The following is an 18,630-nucleotide window of genomic DNA, read 5'->3' as shown; positions in this document are numbered from 1 at the left end:
TTAACAATGTTAAATTTTTGTTTTTATTCCGAGAATAATTTAATTAATAGGTATTATTGTTTTTTTTTATTTCAATATATTTTTAATGTCCCCGCTGGATAGTGCTAAAAGTTTGGACTAAGACAGAGACTATAAAAATAGGCAAATCAATGCACTTCTGCCTTCGGGTGGTAATACACTAGTACTAGAAGTTTTCATACATATTATTTGTATACAAATCTAAATTTAATTAGATAAGTAGGTCTTTATGAAATGATAAACAAATGACTTCACCAGAAGACCATAATATTATCTACAGACATAAGTAGGTAGGTGCGATAGAAAATAAGTGAAACCATTAGGGCACCACAACGCTAAAAGGATGTTTGATAATAAATGGTACTCAGAAATGCTACTTTATCAAACCATAGCGGAAGTGAGGGCGCCGCTTCTTTTTTTCATACCAACATCAGATAAAAATTAAAAATGTATGGCCAAGTACGTAGAACGCCTACCCACTGGCAGTGCTAATGAATTCATCATCAAATATCGTATGAATACATAAGTTAATGTTTCAAACTGCGCAAGTTATGTATGCCGCTCATGCAACTATGTTTATGCATGCAGTGGACTGCCATGAAGTGTGGCTACGTAACTGGCTCGGGCGAAAGTTGTCGAAGCATACCCTATAAAAATCTGTCCAAGTTGTATACAGGGTGCATGGTTACCTATAGTTCTGCTCGTAGTCCCAGTAGTCCTTGTAGCGAGGGTGCCACCGAGGGCCCCCGCGGGAGTAAGGCCGCCTTGATCCGCCCTGGCTCATTGCTGCGCCATTCCGCACACTATCGATCCACGGAGTCCGCCGCGCGAGCCAGTGCCCGCTGATCCACAACACCCGCCCGCTCCACTCCTGAACACTGTACCCAAACACTTTCACAGCTAACTTATTGCACGAGAAACACACAAAATATTTAGGACTCCGCACGCGACGGGAGCCCTGTCTCCGTGTTTTGAGAACTCTGCAATTGTTTGACGTTCGTTCAGTCAAGTAGCACGCAGTCGCACCAACCTAGCGGACAGATGCCGATAAAAGCGACCTCTAGCGGAAATGAAAGAGAGTCACGTTCAAAAACTAGCGCCAACTTTAATTGATTTGGAGTAATTAATTTTAATAGTTTCTCACTTTGTCTACTGTGTGCTAATGTATTTAAGTTCTATCCATTACTTGTATTTGATCCTTATAATAATATAGATTCCGCTACACTCGCTGAATAAAGCTATTAATTCTTAGAGTATTGATTTTGTATTAGCGGCACTCGAATGTTTAGTTTTTCATGTAAATAAATCCAGAATTGAAGCACAATCACGATATCGATGAATATAAGCAAGGGCGTGTTATCTTATGCCTAAAATGGTTCGTCACCGTTCACATAATTAATGTGAATCAGCCACAGACGGTCATCTCATTATCTTTATCGCAACATCAGGCACTACAAAAACAGACACAAAACCCACATACGATAGTTCACACCAAGATTATACAGTTTTAGGCACTAAAATTGGAATAAATACGCAAATAATCGAAAATAATTATAACGTAACGCAGTACGCCCGTCCGGACGACACGATAACGTAAGCTTTTCTAATAAAAAAAAGTTTACACAACTCATTCTCCTCTCTTCCAGCTTTCGAGCGCTTCTCAGTTAGCACCGCCAAATTGTACAGTTAAACGGTGTGGTATAAGGAGTTTCTGTAAAGCGCTACAGCACTGAAATGGTTACGACCCCACCCATTGTTATTATAGTGCTACCAACCTTACAAACGAAGAGTACTGTGAAGTTAGCTGCAGTCAATGTGACACGCTATTGATTTCTCTTTTTGCCTCTGTAAATTGAATAGAGACAAAGCTATTGTTGTTTTTTGTTTGCACTAGCATCGACATAGTTGGCAAATGGCGCGATCATTCAAAGATGTAAAGTGCGGGTTATTTTCGCTATGACACAACGGCAGCGCACTTTCACTCGTGTTTCGCTCTCATTGCGCACCATTTTGCAAGAATAGCCGAGCTCTCCGCGAGATAATGATGATGCTTGAATAGAAACTGCGAGGTGTACCCAATTTGTGGTTAAATTAAATTAATTACTTCACTTCTGAGCTTTACTTATTTATATGCTATTGCATTCAAATGATTTTATTTATTTATTTATTTAAACACTTTATTGTATAATAATAAAAACAGTTACAAAAATGGACTTAAAAGTAGTAAGTATATACAGAGGCGGGCTTATTGCCAAGAAGCAATTTCTTCCAACCAACCTTTGTTTAAAGAAAGAAAGAGAGAGATGATTCTGTCCAAAGAAAGAGGGAAGATGTTCCTGAGGAAACCGCTTAAGTATGAGGCGGCGGACTACAAGTTCCTCCAAAAAGAATTCCAACTAGAACTCCAAAACCGATTCGATGGATTAAAGGAAGAGAACCAGGACGTGGACTCACTAAACGAATCAATCTGCCGTGTCGTAACAGAAACCACCAAGAAACATCTAGGTGGGAGAAAAGCGAGGGAGGAAAAATTAACACCCGATACGCTCGCTCTACTGTCTCGAAGAAGAGAAATGAAATGTGACACAGCAGTGGACCTGAGAGAGTTACAAAAGCTGAATAAAACTGTCAGAAAAGCTGTTAGAACAGATCTACGAGCTTATAACGTGAATGTTATTAAAAACACCATCCAGGACAACAAAGGACCCAAAGTTTTTAAGAGAAAGCTCTGTGGAAACAGGTCCGAAATAAATAAGCTCTCTGACAGTCGCGGTAACCAAGTAACCGATCGTGACCAAATTCTTCGTATCGTTGAAGAGTTTTATGCGGAACTATATACATCTAAAGCAGCAGAACCTAAAACACCAGACGCTACAGACCCGAGAGCTGATCCAAGTGAGCGCTTCGACGAGGATGGCATACCTCCGATTACAGAAGCCGAAATAGACTATGCCCTGGGATCAATGAAACGAGGAAAAGCGTGTGGTGAAGATGGAGTCTATATGGAAATGCTTCTAGCTGGCGGACTTCCCTTACTGAGAATGCTAGCTAAACTCTTCAACGAAGTGCTTAAAAACGCAATAGCACCAAAAGCGTGGAAAAATGCTATAGTCACGATCCTTCACAAAAAAGGGGACAAGACCAAATTACCCAATTACCGCCCAATAAGCCTACTCTCTCAGGTCTATAAATTGTTTGCCAAGGTCCTGTGCAACCGACTGAACCACTGCTTCGACGACTACCAGCCCGTCGAACAAGCCGGCTTCCGGAGTCGATACTCGACTATTGACCACATTCATGCAGTCAGACAGCTGATGGAGAAATGCAAAGAGTACAACCGGCCCCAGTGTCTTGCCTTTGTAGATTATGAAAAGGCATTCGACACAGTCGAGCACTGGGCCGTCTTCCATGCTCTCCATCGCTGCAACATTGACAAGCGATATGTGGATGTACTCCGGGAGCTGTACAAAGAGGCAACAATGCAGGTGCGCATGCATAGTCTAACGGACCTTGTGTCAATTAACCGAGGCGTGCGTCAAGGAGACACTCTCTCTCCCAAGCTCTTTACAAATGTTTTAGAAGACGCACTAAAGACTTTAAACTGGGACGAGAGAGGTGTTAATATCAACGGCACTAACATGTCACACCTGCGTTTTGCCGACGACCTTATTGTCCTAGCTGAGAACGTTGCTGATCTCCAAGAGATGCTTGAAGAATTGCATGTAGCGTCTCTGCGCGTCGGTCTGAAGATGAACATGTCCAAGACCAAGATCATGACCAGTTGTCCTACAGCCGTACCTAACATAACAGTAGGCAACAGCTCAGTAGAAGTTGTGGACAAGTACATATATCTTGGACAATGTTTATCTTTTGACAAAGACTCGCAGACAAAGGAGATCGCTAGACGAATTCAGCTAGGGTGGGCTGCCTTTGGTAACCTAGCAGATGTTTTTAAATCTAGCCTGCCACAGTGCCTGAAGACCAAGGTTTTCAACCAGTGTGTGCTGCCTACCCTCACTTATGGTGCCGAAACATGGACGCTCACAAAGACATGCATGCACAAAATTAAAGTAGCACAACGAGCCATGGAGCGCACCATGCTAGGCATCTCGCTAGTGGACCGTATCCCGAACGTAGAAATTCGACGCAGGACAAAGGTTGAAGACGTTGGGAGACGGATCACGAAGCTGAAGTGGAGATGGGCAGGGCATCTGGCAAGGCGGCAAGACGGCAGATGGACCAAGGCAGTGTCGGAGTGGTGGCCAAGGGAGGGACGGCGATCAGTCGGTAGACCGCCGACCCGTTGGTCCGATGACATTAGGAGAGTGACTGGACCAAACTGGATGAGTGTAGCACAGGACCGTGGGACTTGGCATAACATGGAGGAGGCCTATACCCTGCAGTGGGTTGACATAGGCTGATGATGAACCTTTGTTTGGTGGAAAACTAAAGTTTTTAAACTCCTTTAATACAATAAAAAGCTATACAAAAACAATGTGGAAAGAACCTAAACTAAAACATATCTAAGATAAAAACGAAAAATACAAACTAACTACCTATTTAACTTACATAAATAATAATAATACAAATACACATAATACCTAAATGACAAAATAGACTTAATATATATCCGCTATATTTATATAAATACATATATAACTATATAATATAATACATATTATTTACCAACCTAAGGTTTTATAATAGTGATCCTTTACGCTCTTTTTAAAGGTAGCAAGTGAAGGTGAAAGTCGCACGTCTACGTTCATAAAAATAAATAAGAATAACCATCTTATTCACTCTGTTACTTTTACTATTCGCTATTTTCTAACCCCTGTATTTACTCTCCTACACAGAATGTTAGAAAAAGGATAAGTACTGTAAGGCGAAAGGGTCACAGGACTCACAGGTGGTAATTATGCTGACTTAGGAAATCCTCATTTTATTACTTCTTTATACAAACGTGGTTATGTGACTTTTTTGAGCGCAAGGGTAGACTTAGAGAAGTCGTAGAACATGAGTTGTTTAGAATGACCAGCTGAGTCACCCCTTTTCGGATTAAACACCACTTTTGAAAAATGAAGTTCAGTGATTTAACAAAAGACTGTTTATTTTTATAATCTTAATACTATATACAGTACAATATTACATATTATATTGTCTTATAGCGAATACATTTTCCGTTTGCCGTGCCTGTGGGCTAAGCAATGAAAAGTAAATACAAATTTGCATGGCGCGAAGTTAGTACGCGCGTGTACCGCTAGGTGGCGACATACAACTATGCGTTTACTTTTCACTGCTCGATCAGTTAAAAACTTGTAATCGGCTGTAGTTTACAACTCGTAGTCGTTGGGATCGTAAAGTTCCGACAGGAGACGGTAGATGTACGATGGCGAGCTGCCCCCACTGTAAATAAAAGAATATAAATATTAAATTTCAATTTTCTACGTAACTTACTAGCATGAATCATGATATCATTGAACTAATGGGTCGGATAATTCATATAAACACGACTTGTGATTCTAGATAATTTTTACCGTTTTATTTTACTAATTTAAGCGAACGCTTACTATATTTGGAACACCATGTACCACTATCTAATACACGGTGATTAGATCAGAAGCATTATTACTATGTGAGGGGGGTCAGGTTTCTCTGCACATGACCGTACTCCTTTAAATAGGTGATAGTGGAAAATCATTTCTAGTCGATTAAACACTATAGGTACCTAAATTCTTTATCCTAAACTTAACAATTTCTAAGATATTTGAAATGCTTATTATGTCTAAGTTGTAATATTAATATAGTGCGTAATACACTCACAGATTGGTTATAAACAGGGTGATGTGGTCGGGCGGGATGCTATCGTGCAGCGGCGCGTAGGGCCGGCACACCGCGCTCTCAGCGTACCTGTAACATACATAATAAAACTTTTACATTTGAATCCTCTCAAGGTTGTGCCGAAATATAGCAACTTGACCCAAGCATGGGTCCGCTATCGACGTCGATAAAGTCAAAAGTAAAAATCAGACCATAACCAGTATATTTTTCCGGCAAGGTATGTAATGCTATTAATGATGATGATGATGACAGTGTTCTGCTGATGATGATTATGACACTCACTCGTACGACAGGGCGCGGTGGGGCGAGGCGAGCGCGGCGGCCGGGGTCTGGCTGCAGGCGTGCAGCGGCGACAGCTTGTACAGCGGGGCTAGCGCTATTACCTGTGGAATATAGGATTACATACATTATATTATTACATTTATGCTCACGACCGTAATCCCGGAAGGTGTTCAGAGGGGTAGTTATCTTTTGAGGTAGGTACTATAAGCTTCCTAAGTAGCTATAAACTTTTGTAAGTACCGTCTCATTCACAAACCACATAGTCATTCATTTAAACATTGTCGGTTTGTGTGCTTGACAAAGTACAAAAGTGTATAAAGCTACTTCTGAATCTCAGCGTACGGCATTATCAGGCGTCGGCAGGCAACAGGATTATAAGTGATAAGTAGCTTTATTTAAATTATTAACTTCATGGCAATAAAGTAGAAATTTACATGGTAATATTTATGGTCATAGCTCAACAAAAATGATTCGGTATGTATTTTGTTTGTAAAGGAAAAACCAGTAGTACTATACTCACAGGCACACTATAATGCTTAGCCGCCAGAGTGACTGCGTGCGCGCCCGCGGCGGCCCGCGCCGCGCCGCCCGCCAGCACCGCCGACACGCCTAGCACCACCTGGGAATTATAAATAATGTATGTTAGCAGAGGATTGACACATCATGGAGGGGGGCAAATATCACATGAGCTTTGGCGAAAAAGACGTACGTAATGCAAGAAGATACACTATTCTAATAGTGTTACATTATTTATGAACAAATTAGGTGTGCGATTTTTTTTTAAATTTGTACAGTTCTACAGTTATTTTCTGGTATCAAATTTTACAAAAAAAATCATAGGCCTTTCTATTAACTCCCTGACCCTACCTAACTAATCATGATTAGTTAGGTAGGGTCGGGGAGCCTGGGGCCCCTATCGTGGACTCTAAGTGCTCAAGGGCTAGCACGGGTCGCATTTAAGACGTGACAAAAGTTCTCCGTTGCCCTTGAGCCTGCGCGATGTGAGTGAGCGCGGTACAAAACTTTGGTCACGTCTTAAATGCGCACCGCGTGCTAGCTATGCCCCCTTCTGATGATGAAGTGTCCGTACCTTATTGACGCGCGACATGAGTCCGGTGACGGAGGCGCTGTTGACCAGCGTGACCGGCACGCCCGCCGCGCTCAGCCGCGCCGCCATCGCCGCGCTCTGCAAACATGATTATTAGCTGTCTGTGCCTTGAATGTGAGCTTTTTCTCCTATCGAGAAGTGGAATCGAAAACGCAGATTTGTATGGCGCTGAGCTAGAACAGCTACTTACCGCGTTTCGATTTCACTTCTCGATAGGTTAAAAAAACTCGCACTCAAGGCACAGAACACTGATTAAATTCCCTTCAGGGCCATAAAGTTGAATTCCCGTTATGTTGAGTTTTCTGAACGTTGGACTCTTTAAGTTTTTAAAACAAAACTTAATGGAAATTTAATATTTAGAAAATTCAACATAATCAATCTCTTTCATTATCACAGACTCTATTAGCATTAATTATTTGAACAAAAGAGAAATAATTATATGTACACGGCAGATGTTTGTTGAAATAGAGATAGTTGAAACTCGAATAATGGACCACATTCTAAAAAATACTCTAGCCAGATATGTTCCTGTTGTTAGGAATAAGCTAACTAATAAATAAAAGCTATGTAAGTAGATTGTTCTAGATTTACATAATCAGTTAAGTATTTAAGAATATTGCAGCTTTGAGAATGTTTAGTGTAACTGTGAACTTACCCCTCTGACGTCACTGCTCTCGGCAAGAATGAGGCGATACCTGGAATATTGAACAATTTCCACAATTATAAATAAATCTATGATGTAGTTACCTATTATTCTAATAAATAGGGTTTGAATATATGCTTGTTTGGAATAGCTAAGTGGTAGGGAGTGTCGATAGGTAGACTAGATTTATGCTCATGAAATTCAAATTCAAATTCAAAATTCAAAATTCAAAAATGTTTATTTGCGATAAATAGGAACATGCATACATTAACCGTGATTGGTGCCTCCTTTTAAGCAGAGCCTGTGACAGGAAGCACCGCTCTTCCTTAGCTAACAGTTAGTGCAAATAAGCAATTAATTGCTATTATAACAGCATTTGGGTAACTACATATAGTTATTACACTACGGGCAACAGTTTACAATAGTTTGCAACACATAACTATACTTAAAATTAAATCTAACATAATGAAATTTCAAATTTCGACAGTTTAGGTATTTATTACCTACTTTTTTTACAGCAGTTCGGTAAGTATAACGGTAAGTAATATTATGTAGTCTGAGCCTATCTGAAACCTAGTTAAACATTGTGAGATATGGCGTTTCGACTTTCTCCGTGTTTCGGCATCATAAGGGTCACAGTGACAGTTAAATAAAGTCCATTTTTCTCTCCACCTTTAATTTGCAAGGTGCGGGTGCCTATATAAATACAGTGAGTCGCCCGCGCGCCTCAGTTGGTTTTTGATTTTTGAAGTGAACACTTCGGCAAAATGGCTCAATGTAGCCACGGTTCTCGTCGGCTTCGCTCCGACGGGGAAAAATATAATATTGAATTTGCGGAGTCCTCGCTGCCGGGAGCTGTAGCGTGATGCGGACCAGGCGGCGCGGGGCCTGCCGGCTGCTGCGCACGCAGCCATTGCTGAGGATTTCGCAACGAAGGTTTGAGTTGATAAGCCGTGAGTAAAATGCTATTATTTACTGCTTTTAAAAACTCAGCCACTGGTCATAATGCTCCGGCGCTTGGGGTTTTTATCCCACGCAGTAGGGTCCGATTCAATAGTCGTGGTGATGATTGATCACATATTCCGGTCCTACTAGTGGCGCTTGAGCTAGATACTTACATTAATGACCGCTTTAAGTAAAGCATATGTTAATTTTATACAGGAAAAAATAATAAAAATATATTTTTCTACCCTCAATTTCTAATATTTTTAGAAAACAGTTGATAAAAATTTTGCTATTACAATAATGCACTTGATTATAGCTTATGTAAGGCTTTACAAACAGGAGCTTTCCAGGACCGTCATAGGATTTTTACAGGAAGCACGTGGCTCCGAGTTTCAGTATGTTGGGACATTGTGGCATGTGCGGCGAGTAATGTGATCCGCCGGTACCTACCCGCTGAGGGTAGGCAGGCCGATTCGGTGAAATTGAAGTTTCGTGTAACCTGCACCCGGCCCTGTGCTCCTGCGCTGGCCGCCGTCTTGTGGCACCTGCATCGCAGCGTACACCCGGCCCTGCGCTCCTGCCCTGGCCACCGGTTCGTGCCACCTGCATCGCAGCATACACCCGGCCCTGTGCTCCTGCGCTGGCCGCCGTCTCGTGCCACCTGCATCGCAGCGTACACCCGGTCCTGGCCCTGGCCACCGGTTTGTGGTACCTGCATCGCTGCATAGACCCAGCCATGCACTCCTGCCCTGGCGGCTGTACACCCGGTCCTGGCCCTGGCCACCGTTTTGTGCCACCTGCATCGCAGCGTACACCCGGTCCTGGCCCTGGCCACCGGTTTGTGCTGCCTGCATCGCTGCATAGACCCAGCCATGCGCTCCTGCCCTGGCGGCTGTGTTGTCCCACCTGCATCGCTGCGCACACCTGGCACTCCTGTTCTGGTTGCCAGATCCAAACGCCCCCTGTCTGGGAAGAGATTTTATGCTCAGCGGAACCGCCTGCACTATTGCTAGCACGGTCATCATCATCATCAGCCATCATTATGAGTGACTTATTTAGAAGGTATCGAGTAACGTGCGCTATTCATCAGTGATTTTGGCATATGCAGACGAACGTTTACTGCCAGGGTTGGTCATGTTAGCCATACAAGGGCACACCAAGGAAGCCTGAGTAACCACCTGCAGTCGCCGTAGCCGCACGGCATGGATGACGACAAATCGGGTAACGTGCACCGCTTCTAAAAGTGTTGTAGCACTTCAATTTGATGCCTCCGCTGAGGTAGGGTATTCTATTAAAGCAGCTTTCTTCTGAACTGCCCAAAGTGACCTGTAGACTGCTCCTGGGGATAGTTGTGCAATCAATTTTTTATTTCGATGTCTCTGCTGAAGAAACTGTCTAATGCAGCTTTTGTTCTAAACTGCGTTAAGATCATTGGACTGCTCATGGGAATGGTGACGCACGGTAAGTACAGGAGCGTTACTCTATACTGATGAAAAACGAACGAACGAGAGCTGTCGTGCAATCGGCACGTTTAATACATACAAACAGATAGAGCGGCTCGCGCCGCAGTGCACTGAAAGTTCGTTTTTCGTCATATAAAGTGACCCCCCAGACACTATCTTAAGTGTCATGACACATCGGCAGATTCCAGCTTTAAGTCTTTTCTTTTCTCGGCTGTGAGCAAAGTGAATCCCACCGGCGAGTGTTCAACCTAAAAGCACTGAGCTAATTCCTGATTTCGTGAAAGTCGCTGTTGCTATACCATACCGCTTCACAAGTTACCGAATTTATTATGATCCTACTGTCGGGTGATCATGATCGGAGTGTCATCGCGGTTTCTGAGTGGTGCCATATTAGCTGTCTTCCTTATGTCCCAGTGGATTGTGAGTGTGTATCCGAGCTCTTTGTTGAAAAATGCGTGAACCTCCTACGCAGCAGCTGTCTACTAGTTGTGTATCGAATAAATCGAGTAACGGTGCTCTTGCACGAGACGACTACCTTTTGGTAAGATTATAACTTCCACTATTCTGGGTACATGCATATACCTACTGTGTACTGTGTATCACATCACGTGTAGCCGCAGCCCTACTCAATGTACGGGGCTAGATAATAAACAATGGCAGTCGTCATTAAATTTCTATGAATTTCGAAGGTCATCATTTGGAGCACAATCCAAAGGGTGAAAGTACCTATTCATGCCTAAACGACTTCTCTAATGAAAATGTATTTTTAATTCGATTCTGGCGCAAACGTTTCATAACTATTTTTCAACACTGTATCTGCTGAAACTACTTAGACTGACTGGTTAAGATGCAGACGTGCCGTTTTCACAATTCCATTTTGAGTAATCCTCAACTGTTTTATGGATCTTTCAGTTAGTTACGTAACTAGTTACCAAGTAAAAAATTACTTGTGTCATGCTCGTACTCGCATCTCATTTAGGAGCTCTCTGGCCTCTAGCTGAAGGCTAAAACTGGTATATATATCTACTAAGCTAGTACAGAGTTATAACCGGGCAGCGGTGACATGGTAGCTGCTTGATTTATTAGAGTTTGCTGAAAACTTTCTAAATAAGTAATAATTATTAGTCATAATATTAACTCTTCGCAGTTCTTTCAGAATGCAATACCAGGTCGCTGAAGTAGGTAACCTTCCTTAGCTGGACAACAACAAGCCTTTTTGTTTTAAAGAGTGTCACAGTTATTCGCCTTTCCACTGTCATATCGATGTCCAAGGACTTTTTCGTGGGTATAGCTAACTACCTAAGTTTACCTATAGATAGCCGCAAGCTAACTGCTGTTGGCGAACTGTCAGTTCTGATTGATAAGTCAGGCTCGAGGTGGCTCGACAGGTACAACTAACATCTTTACGTACCATCTTTATTTAATCGAGCTATTTTATTTTGTTTTATCTAGGTTGACTTAATGGTTTCAAAATCGAACCTACAACAATGTAAGTAGGTACCTACCTACGTACCTTTGAAGTTGCAACAAGGCGAAGCCTTAAGGTTTTGGCCGAGACCTGCCCTTAGTGTTGTCGAACATACCTAAAGGTGACCTTGTTAATGTTTTTCATATGAAGTACTGAACATTTTACTTATCCTGGTGGCATGACTGATCATTTACTTACCCAGCTAAGACATGTTAGCCGGGTTTCATTTATCAACTATTACAATTGTTATTGTTGTGTTAATCAATCTTTATTAATTGATGTCATCTACCAAGGAATGCTGCCAGAGCTCATAATATTCACACATAATGATACAGAATGATAGTAGCCCACAAAATCGGTGCAAAGGCTTATAAAATAACTTTCCTTCCTAGTAGGACTGCACAGGAACTCGTTAACCGCCGAGTTAGTTAGAATACAAAATTAGACTGTGTGTTACTTGTCAATCTAGAATATGAATATAGTGACCTGCATCATGTTTTGAAAAATTGAATACTTAGTTATCCGCCAGTGTCACAGCCTTCATCTAATCTTTTCCAGTAGCTGATGAGGCTGAGATATTTAGTAAAATTATCTTCCCTTCAAGCACCACTCCTCGTTCCAAGGACTAGATGCCGCGCCAGGTGTTGCAGGCCGTGTCGTCGTACGGGGCTGACTGAGCAGGTCCTCGAGGCTCCAGGGTCGGCTGCTGCATTTCTGAGGTCAGTCCAGAATTACATACCCTAGTCAGCATGTGCTGACCTGAGCCCCAGCGGCCTGGATCGATATTCTACATTTTACAGCTTTTAAATATTGTTGCAAATTATTTCACTGGTTCCATCCATTCGGCTAGTGTATGTTAAAAATATTGCCTTGACAATAACAAGATTTTGATCAATAATTACTTATAAGTATTGCTTTCGAAGAGGCACTGTGTGTATCCATATGTATAAATACCTACCTATATGTATAGGTACATACCTTCCATAACTTTCTGACAAGTCAGGAATAATAAGGAAGTACTTAAGTCTTATGTATACTTATACCTTTCTTTTTAGTATATCTATTACCTAGAAATCTATTCATTATAAATTTATAGATTCAAATATTTATCTACTGATATACTCATCAGTAGCTTATGGGTCACAGTTGGTTTTCTCTCCACCATGCGATAATAAACACATCTCACAATGTTTAACTAGGTTTCAGATAGGCTCAGACTACATAATAGACGCATTTTTCCTGAAATAAAAATGACATATTATGTATCTAGCCTATCTGAAACCTAGTCATTTCTGCATGGTGATATTACAACTGAGGCGCGCGGGCGACTCACTGTATTTATATAGGCACCCGCACCTTGCAAATTAAAGGTGGAGAGAAAAATGGACTTTATTTAACTGTCACTGTGACCCTTATGATGCCGAAACACGGAGAAAGTCGAAACGCCATATCTCACAATGTTTAACTAGGTTTCAGATAGGCTAGATACATAATATGTCATTTTTATTTCAGGAAAAATGCGTCTATTTTAAACCAAAGTAGGTACAGAAGAAAAATACTATAATTAGAATTAAGTAAATCTAAGCAAATTTTGGTAGTTTTAGATAGAAGTAGGTAGGTATATGTGAGTGAAAAGGAAATATACATGGTTACATATTAATACAAATTAACATACTGCCTTACAAGTGTTTGCGTCTGTGTGTGTGTGTGTGTGTGTGTGTGTGTGTGTGTGTGTGCGTGTGTGGGTGAATGTGTGTGCGATGATATTAGGTTACATATTCCAGTAGTGCCTCAGTTTCTTCATAATTTTTATTCTGAAGCCATCTAGATAGTATATGTTTGACTTCATAAAACGGTTTGTCATATATTTCAGTATATTTATTTATTTTATTATAGATATACGCTGAGCGTTTGTTAAACTGTATGCTCGCAAAAGTGGTATTAGTAGCGGGAATCCGTACTGCTTTATCTTTTCTTCTTTTTTTGGTGATATTAACATCATAAGGTAATGTTTTATGTACTTTGAGAACAGTAGATATTATGTAAAGTTTCCTTACGGAAGGGAGTTTACAGGTTTCGTATAGTAGGTTAGTAGGAAAAAGTTTATTTTTGAAGTACATGACCTTAATAAGTCTGCGTTGTGCACGTTCTAAATCCAGGAATCGTGTTTTTGCTGCTCCACCCCATATGGTTATACAATACAACAGTATGGATTGTACTAGTGAAACATAAATTTCCTTCAGCAAGTTTCTACCTGATGACCCTAAACCTTCTAATGAGTTTGGGATCACATGTCTCAAAGTTGCAAAAATCCATATAATTTTTCTCACTCGCATGATAACATGTTCAAGATGTGGGTACCAAGAAAGTCGCTGATCCAAGTAAACACCTAGGTATTTGGTCTGGGTAACCTTCTGAATAGTTGGGCAGTCACAGTTATTTTTGTTTATGCAGTTGTGTATTTTAATTTCAAAATCATTCGGTTGAGTGTTTTGGTAAATACTAAAGCATATATAGTTTGTTTTGTTAGTATTTAAAGTTAAGTAATTATGCTGTAGCCATTTAGCTATTTCTTCCAGACCATTCTCAGCATGATCCCTCACGACACCCCAAGACTTGCCAGTAAATACTATGGCCGTATCATCGGCGTATGAAAAGACTTTCGCGTTTTTTATGTGCATGTTACATAGGTCGTTAATATAAATAAGGAAAAGCGTAGGACCAAGAACGCTTCCTTGTGGTACGCCATGTGATACGTACTCATCAGCACTAGTGTATTCGCCTAGTTTGACTCTCTGCCTTCTACTAGACAGGTAGTCTCTGAGGAGACTAAGCGGTGTACCCCTGATGCCAAATTTTTCAAGTTTGTGAACAAGGATGTCGAGAGAGACAGTATCGAACGCTTTTTTTAGATCTAAAAAGACTGATAGGCATTTATTGTGTTTGTCAAGTTCTTCAACTACATGTGATGTTAGTGAGGACACTGCATCTTCCGTTGATCTCCCTTGTCTGAATCCAAACTGAGAAGGTGATAATAAATTAAATTTGTTCATGTAACTAAGTAGTCTTACATTAATTAGCTTTTCAAGTATTTTTGATATAGCAGTTAAAACTGAAATAGGACGGTAGTTACCGATACTGTCTTTGTCGCCACCCTTGTACACAGGTGTGACAATTGCCTGTTTAAGAGGGATAGGGAAGACTCCTTTATCAAAGCAAAGATTGGCAAAGTGAGTGATCACTGGAATGATCTCTAATTTACTATATTTTAAAAAGCTAGTGGGTATATCATCCCAACCAGGTGCACTATTAGATTTAAGACTGGACAAAATACTACTCACCTCATCGTCACTTGTGTGCAGAAGAACGAAGGAATTAGGTTGGTTTGGCAAATTTTGTAGATAAATATTATGTTCATTTCGTATAGGATGAATCTGATCAGCCAGTTCCTTACCAATATTCACAAAGAAATTGTTGATAAGGTTTGCTGAATTGGTAGGGGTAGAATCAATGTTAAATAATTCTGTTGGGAGATCATTAGATTTTCTGGTATATGTAATATTTTTAATATTATTCCATAATTGTTTATTATTATTTATAGATTTAGCTAGTAGTTCTTTCTCATAATTCCTTTTGAGCTTTTTTATGAGGTTGTTGCAGTAGTTTCTGTACCTTATATAAATTAATTTATCTAGATCAGCGAAACTATTTTTACGATATTGTCTTTGTAATTTATTACGGTGTCTAATGCAGCGAAGAACACCCGGTGTTATCCACGGTTTAATAGTACGGTTTTTTTTAGATATAGGGGTGACTGTAGTGTTGTCTTTTATTGACTCATTCAGTTTATAAATTAGGTCATCAATTAACTTTTCAGGGTCATTACAAAGCAGCAGTAGAGCTAGGTTTTTATTTTTTAATTGTTTTAATGCTTCTTCGTAATTTGTAGTTATTTTAGATTTTTTAACAGTATTATTATTTTTTTGTTTCGACAAAACAAGGAGTACAGTATAATGGTCAGTTGTGGTGGTGTTGAGTACCGCAATTGTTGCTGAGGATTTAATTTTACTAGTTTTGAGCATAACATGAAATGAATCTCTTATGCTGCTTTAATACAATAAAATTCTTATTACCGTCTGCTATTGGCTTGCTTGAGCCAGCGCTCGGCCAGGTCCGAAGCCCCGTAGGTCAGGATCAGCTCGTCGGTGTGCGCGTGCTGCCGCGCCTGCTGGCTGATCGCGCTGGATGATGTCTCGAGCTCTAGGCGCAGCTGTGGAGGGGGAGAGAGGTTGTGAATACGAAAAATACAATGTAGGTCGAATGTAGGAAATAGTCTGAATAGACCTCAGATTTTTGGTGTCTCTTCCGGAAGTCTTAAGGCCCATTTTGCAAAAAAAAAAAAACATACTTACTGAATTTGTCATACGTGGCATTAAGTAATCCTCATGCTGCAGTTTGATTCACAAACTAGTACTTTTTTGGTTTATAATAGGTATGTTTTTCTTCTACATTGTCATTTTCCTGAGCTTTACTTCACTTTTACACTTTTATCATCAATGTCCTTATTGATCATTCGTGAACCAATGTATACTAGATAGGTACCTCTGCGATATGGTCCCTCAGGTTGTCTAGCTCTGGGGCAGAGCGCGGCAGCGTGGCGCGGCGCGCCCCCGCCCCGAGGACTAGCCGCTGCAGCGAGGACGTCGCGCCTTCCACTGACTGAGGGAAGAAACAGTTAAGTTTGTAATGGAAGTAAGAGATGAGGAAAGGCATTTATCTTGAAGTAAAGTGTTTCTTTTATCTCTCCCGGTACCGCCACGATACAGGTATTGCAAGATAAAAAGTAGATAGAAAGAAAAGCGTTTTGTGACGCTTGTTCAATCAACATACACATAGTATATGCCTGCGACATAAACATAGTGTGTTAGTGAGCAAACAGGTTAATGGCAACATAGGCCTCTCAATTAACACGCCACTGGATGCGGAGGGCATCTTACACTATGTTTGCCTGGTTGCGGTGTCCACTCCAGACCACGTTTACCCCACTGGTCATCTGTTCCTCGGCTTAAAAGGTCAGTCCATTGCCACTTCAGCGAGCATAACCCATAACCAACCCTGGATTCCCTTGATTACCTGGTCAGCCTGGTTGCGGTACTCGTCCCTCACGGCGCGCAGCACGCGGCGCACGATGTTGCCCGCCACCAGCTGCTGCGGCAGCGCGCGCCCCACCGCGCGCCCCACGCCGCGCACCAGCGTGCACAGCTCACTGGAACAATAATGTTTCAGGGTTAAATATTCTTCTTCTTCTTCCCAGCTTCTTCCTTTTTTATGTTTAGCTTTGTGTGCCATATCATGCCATTTTACAATACAATAAAAGGATATTTGCACCAAAAGGAAATAATATAATATACAACTTATAAACTTAAAAAAAAAACAGTTTACCCTATCCTCTGTCATATCCTCTGCCATATTATCTTTCACACAATCAAGCCACATCTTTCTTGGTCTTCCTTTCTTAAAGGAAGGTGCCTTTAGGTCTCATTTAGGGTTAAATATTAGTAACAGTGCTGTAAAATTATAATCATAATTACTTACTAAGCTGTAGCAGAGTTGGAGTCGCTGATGATCTGCTCCAGTAGGGTGATGGTGGCAAGAGCCACATTTCTAGAATCTGGCTTACTGAAAGAAAAAAAATAAAAGAATAAATTCTATGCTTACCTGAAAGTTACAAAAATCATACACCTTTAAGATCATTCTGTTAAGTGGGAAGTCTTGGAGCAATAGCAATGTGATCCCAGTGTGAAGCCTAGGATTGGTTATGATTGAGTCACTGTGGATGCCTCAGTCCCAGCTAGGGGACAAAGTACTCATAGTAAATAGAGGATGGTCAGATAAACTGCATTACATTAAACACTGATATCAGATTAACGGCTAAAATATGTCTATTCTAAGAAAGATCATAAGTCACTAATTTAGCCTATTAGATTATCATGATCGTCCACTGCTGGAAACAGTACCAGAACACTCTGCATATGAAAAAATACAGTTGTATGATGCAATATGTTGGTTGATAACCATACATAAGTGGTTGTATAGGAATTGGACACATTTCACACCAGTCTTACCTCGAATATGTTACCCATGGTAAGTCAGAAATAGAGAGGTCTGCCTATACCATGGATAAATTTCTTACAGTGTAAAGAGCTTAGCTTACTATGACTTAGCTGACGTACCTGTTTCTGATGTTTGCAACAAATTTAACCACTAATTCCGCGTGTTTTTCGCCCAACTCCACCGGTGGGCCAGATAGTGGAGACATTATTAATTATCTTCTAACGAAAATATACAAGACAATATAGAATCAGTTCAATTTTAAATTAAAATATTTTAGATGAAAATAAAATAACCTTTGCGGAACTTGACGTTTAGAAATAAAGTAGAAGTACGCTCGAAACAGTCCATACCTATTTATTTAGAAAGTACATTTTGTGTTCAATATTTAGATTTTTGTATAAAAATAATGATGATAAGTAATTTATCATAAATTTCATTAGAATTACATCAAAAATTATTATATGAAATCAACAATTTCGATAGTTCACGCTGCTTCGACGTATTTTAAAACTTTTATAAATTTATTATCGTATCTTCAGAAAAACCATTTCACCATCAATTAACGTTCAGAAACTCAAGGTTTTCTCGCGCTGCCGCTGTAGGAAATTTATTATTCACACTCACAGGTAGGTTTTCTGCTACATGTTGGCTAGAACATATTTGAGATTGCACTGTTATGTTCTGCAAATCTATTTATCTTTTCACAACAAAAATCTACAACCGAGAGTGCACTGAGTTGCATTGCGTT

General features: G+C 40.6%; 2 protein-coding genes across 5 annotated transcripts in view; both read right to left on the bottom strand.

Annotated features, from left to right (window-relative positions):
• LOC125488492 (RING finger protein 44-like) overlaps positions 1-1,467 on the bottom strand; it is a 46,877-nt gene extending 45,410 nt beyond the window's left edge. For all 4 annotated transcript variants that reach the window (XM_048629982.1, XM_048629985.1, XM_048629983.1 and 1 more), the window contains exon 1: positions 708-1,467. In XM_048629982.1, coding sequence (XP_048485939.1) covers positions 708-802 — 95 coding nt within the window. In that variant the 5' untranslated portion in view covers positions 803-1,467. The remainder of the gene's footprint in view (positions 1-707) is intronic.
• A 3,635-nt stretch (positions 1,468-5,102) lies between these two features.
• LOC105396086 (translation initiation factor eIF-2B subunit beta) lies at positions 5,103-18,203 on the bottom strand. The gene is made up of 11 exons (XM_048629986.1): positions 18,002-18,203; positions 17,364-17,447; positions 16,902-17,034; positions 16,371-16,487; positions 15,902-16,038; positions 7,905-7,944; positions 7,232-7,327; positions 6,662-6,760; positions 6,142-6,242; positions 5,842-5,928; positions 5,103-5,424 (listed from the first exon to the last, which is right to left on the bottom strand). Exons 1-11 carry the CDS (start codon positions 18,085-18,087, stop codon positions 5,352-5,354), a joined length of 1,053 nt encoding a protein of 350 aa, XP_048485943.1. The 5' UTR covers positions 18,088-18,203; the 3' UTR covers positions 5,103-5,351.
• Positions 18,204-18,630: the final 427 nt, after the last annotated feature.

Source organism: Plutella xylostella, chromosome 24, assembly GCF_932276165.1.
Source record: "Plutella xylostella chromosome 24, ilPluXylo3.1, whole genome shotgun sequence".
Classification (NCBI taxonomy): Eukaryota; Metazoa; Arthropoda; class Insecta; order Lepidoptera; family Plutellidae; genus Plutella; species Plutella xylostella.
The sequence above is the reverse complement of the archived record's forward strand: the minus strand, read 5'-3'. Positions and strand labels throughout refer to the sequence as shown.

Excerpts from the sequence above, each read along its gene's own strand:
- LOC105396086 (XM_048629986.1), bottom strand. The coding sequence starts at position 18,087 with ATGTCTCCACTATCTGGCCCACCGGTGGAGTTGGGCGAAAAACACGCG. Across the intron at positions 6,761-7,231 it reads TCATGTCGCGCGTCAATAAG|GTGGTGCTAGGCGTGTCGGC; the intron begins GTACGGACACTT and ends TATAATTCCCAG. Across the intron at positions 6,243-6,661 it reads CTAAGCATTATAGTGTGCCT|GTAATAGCGCTAGCCCCGCT; the intron begins GTGAGTATAGTA and ends TATATTCCACAG.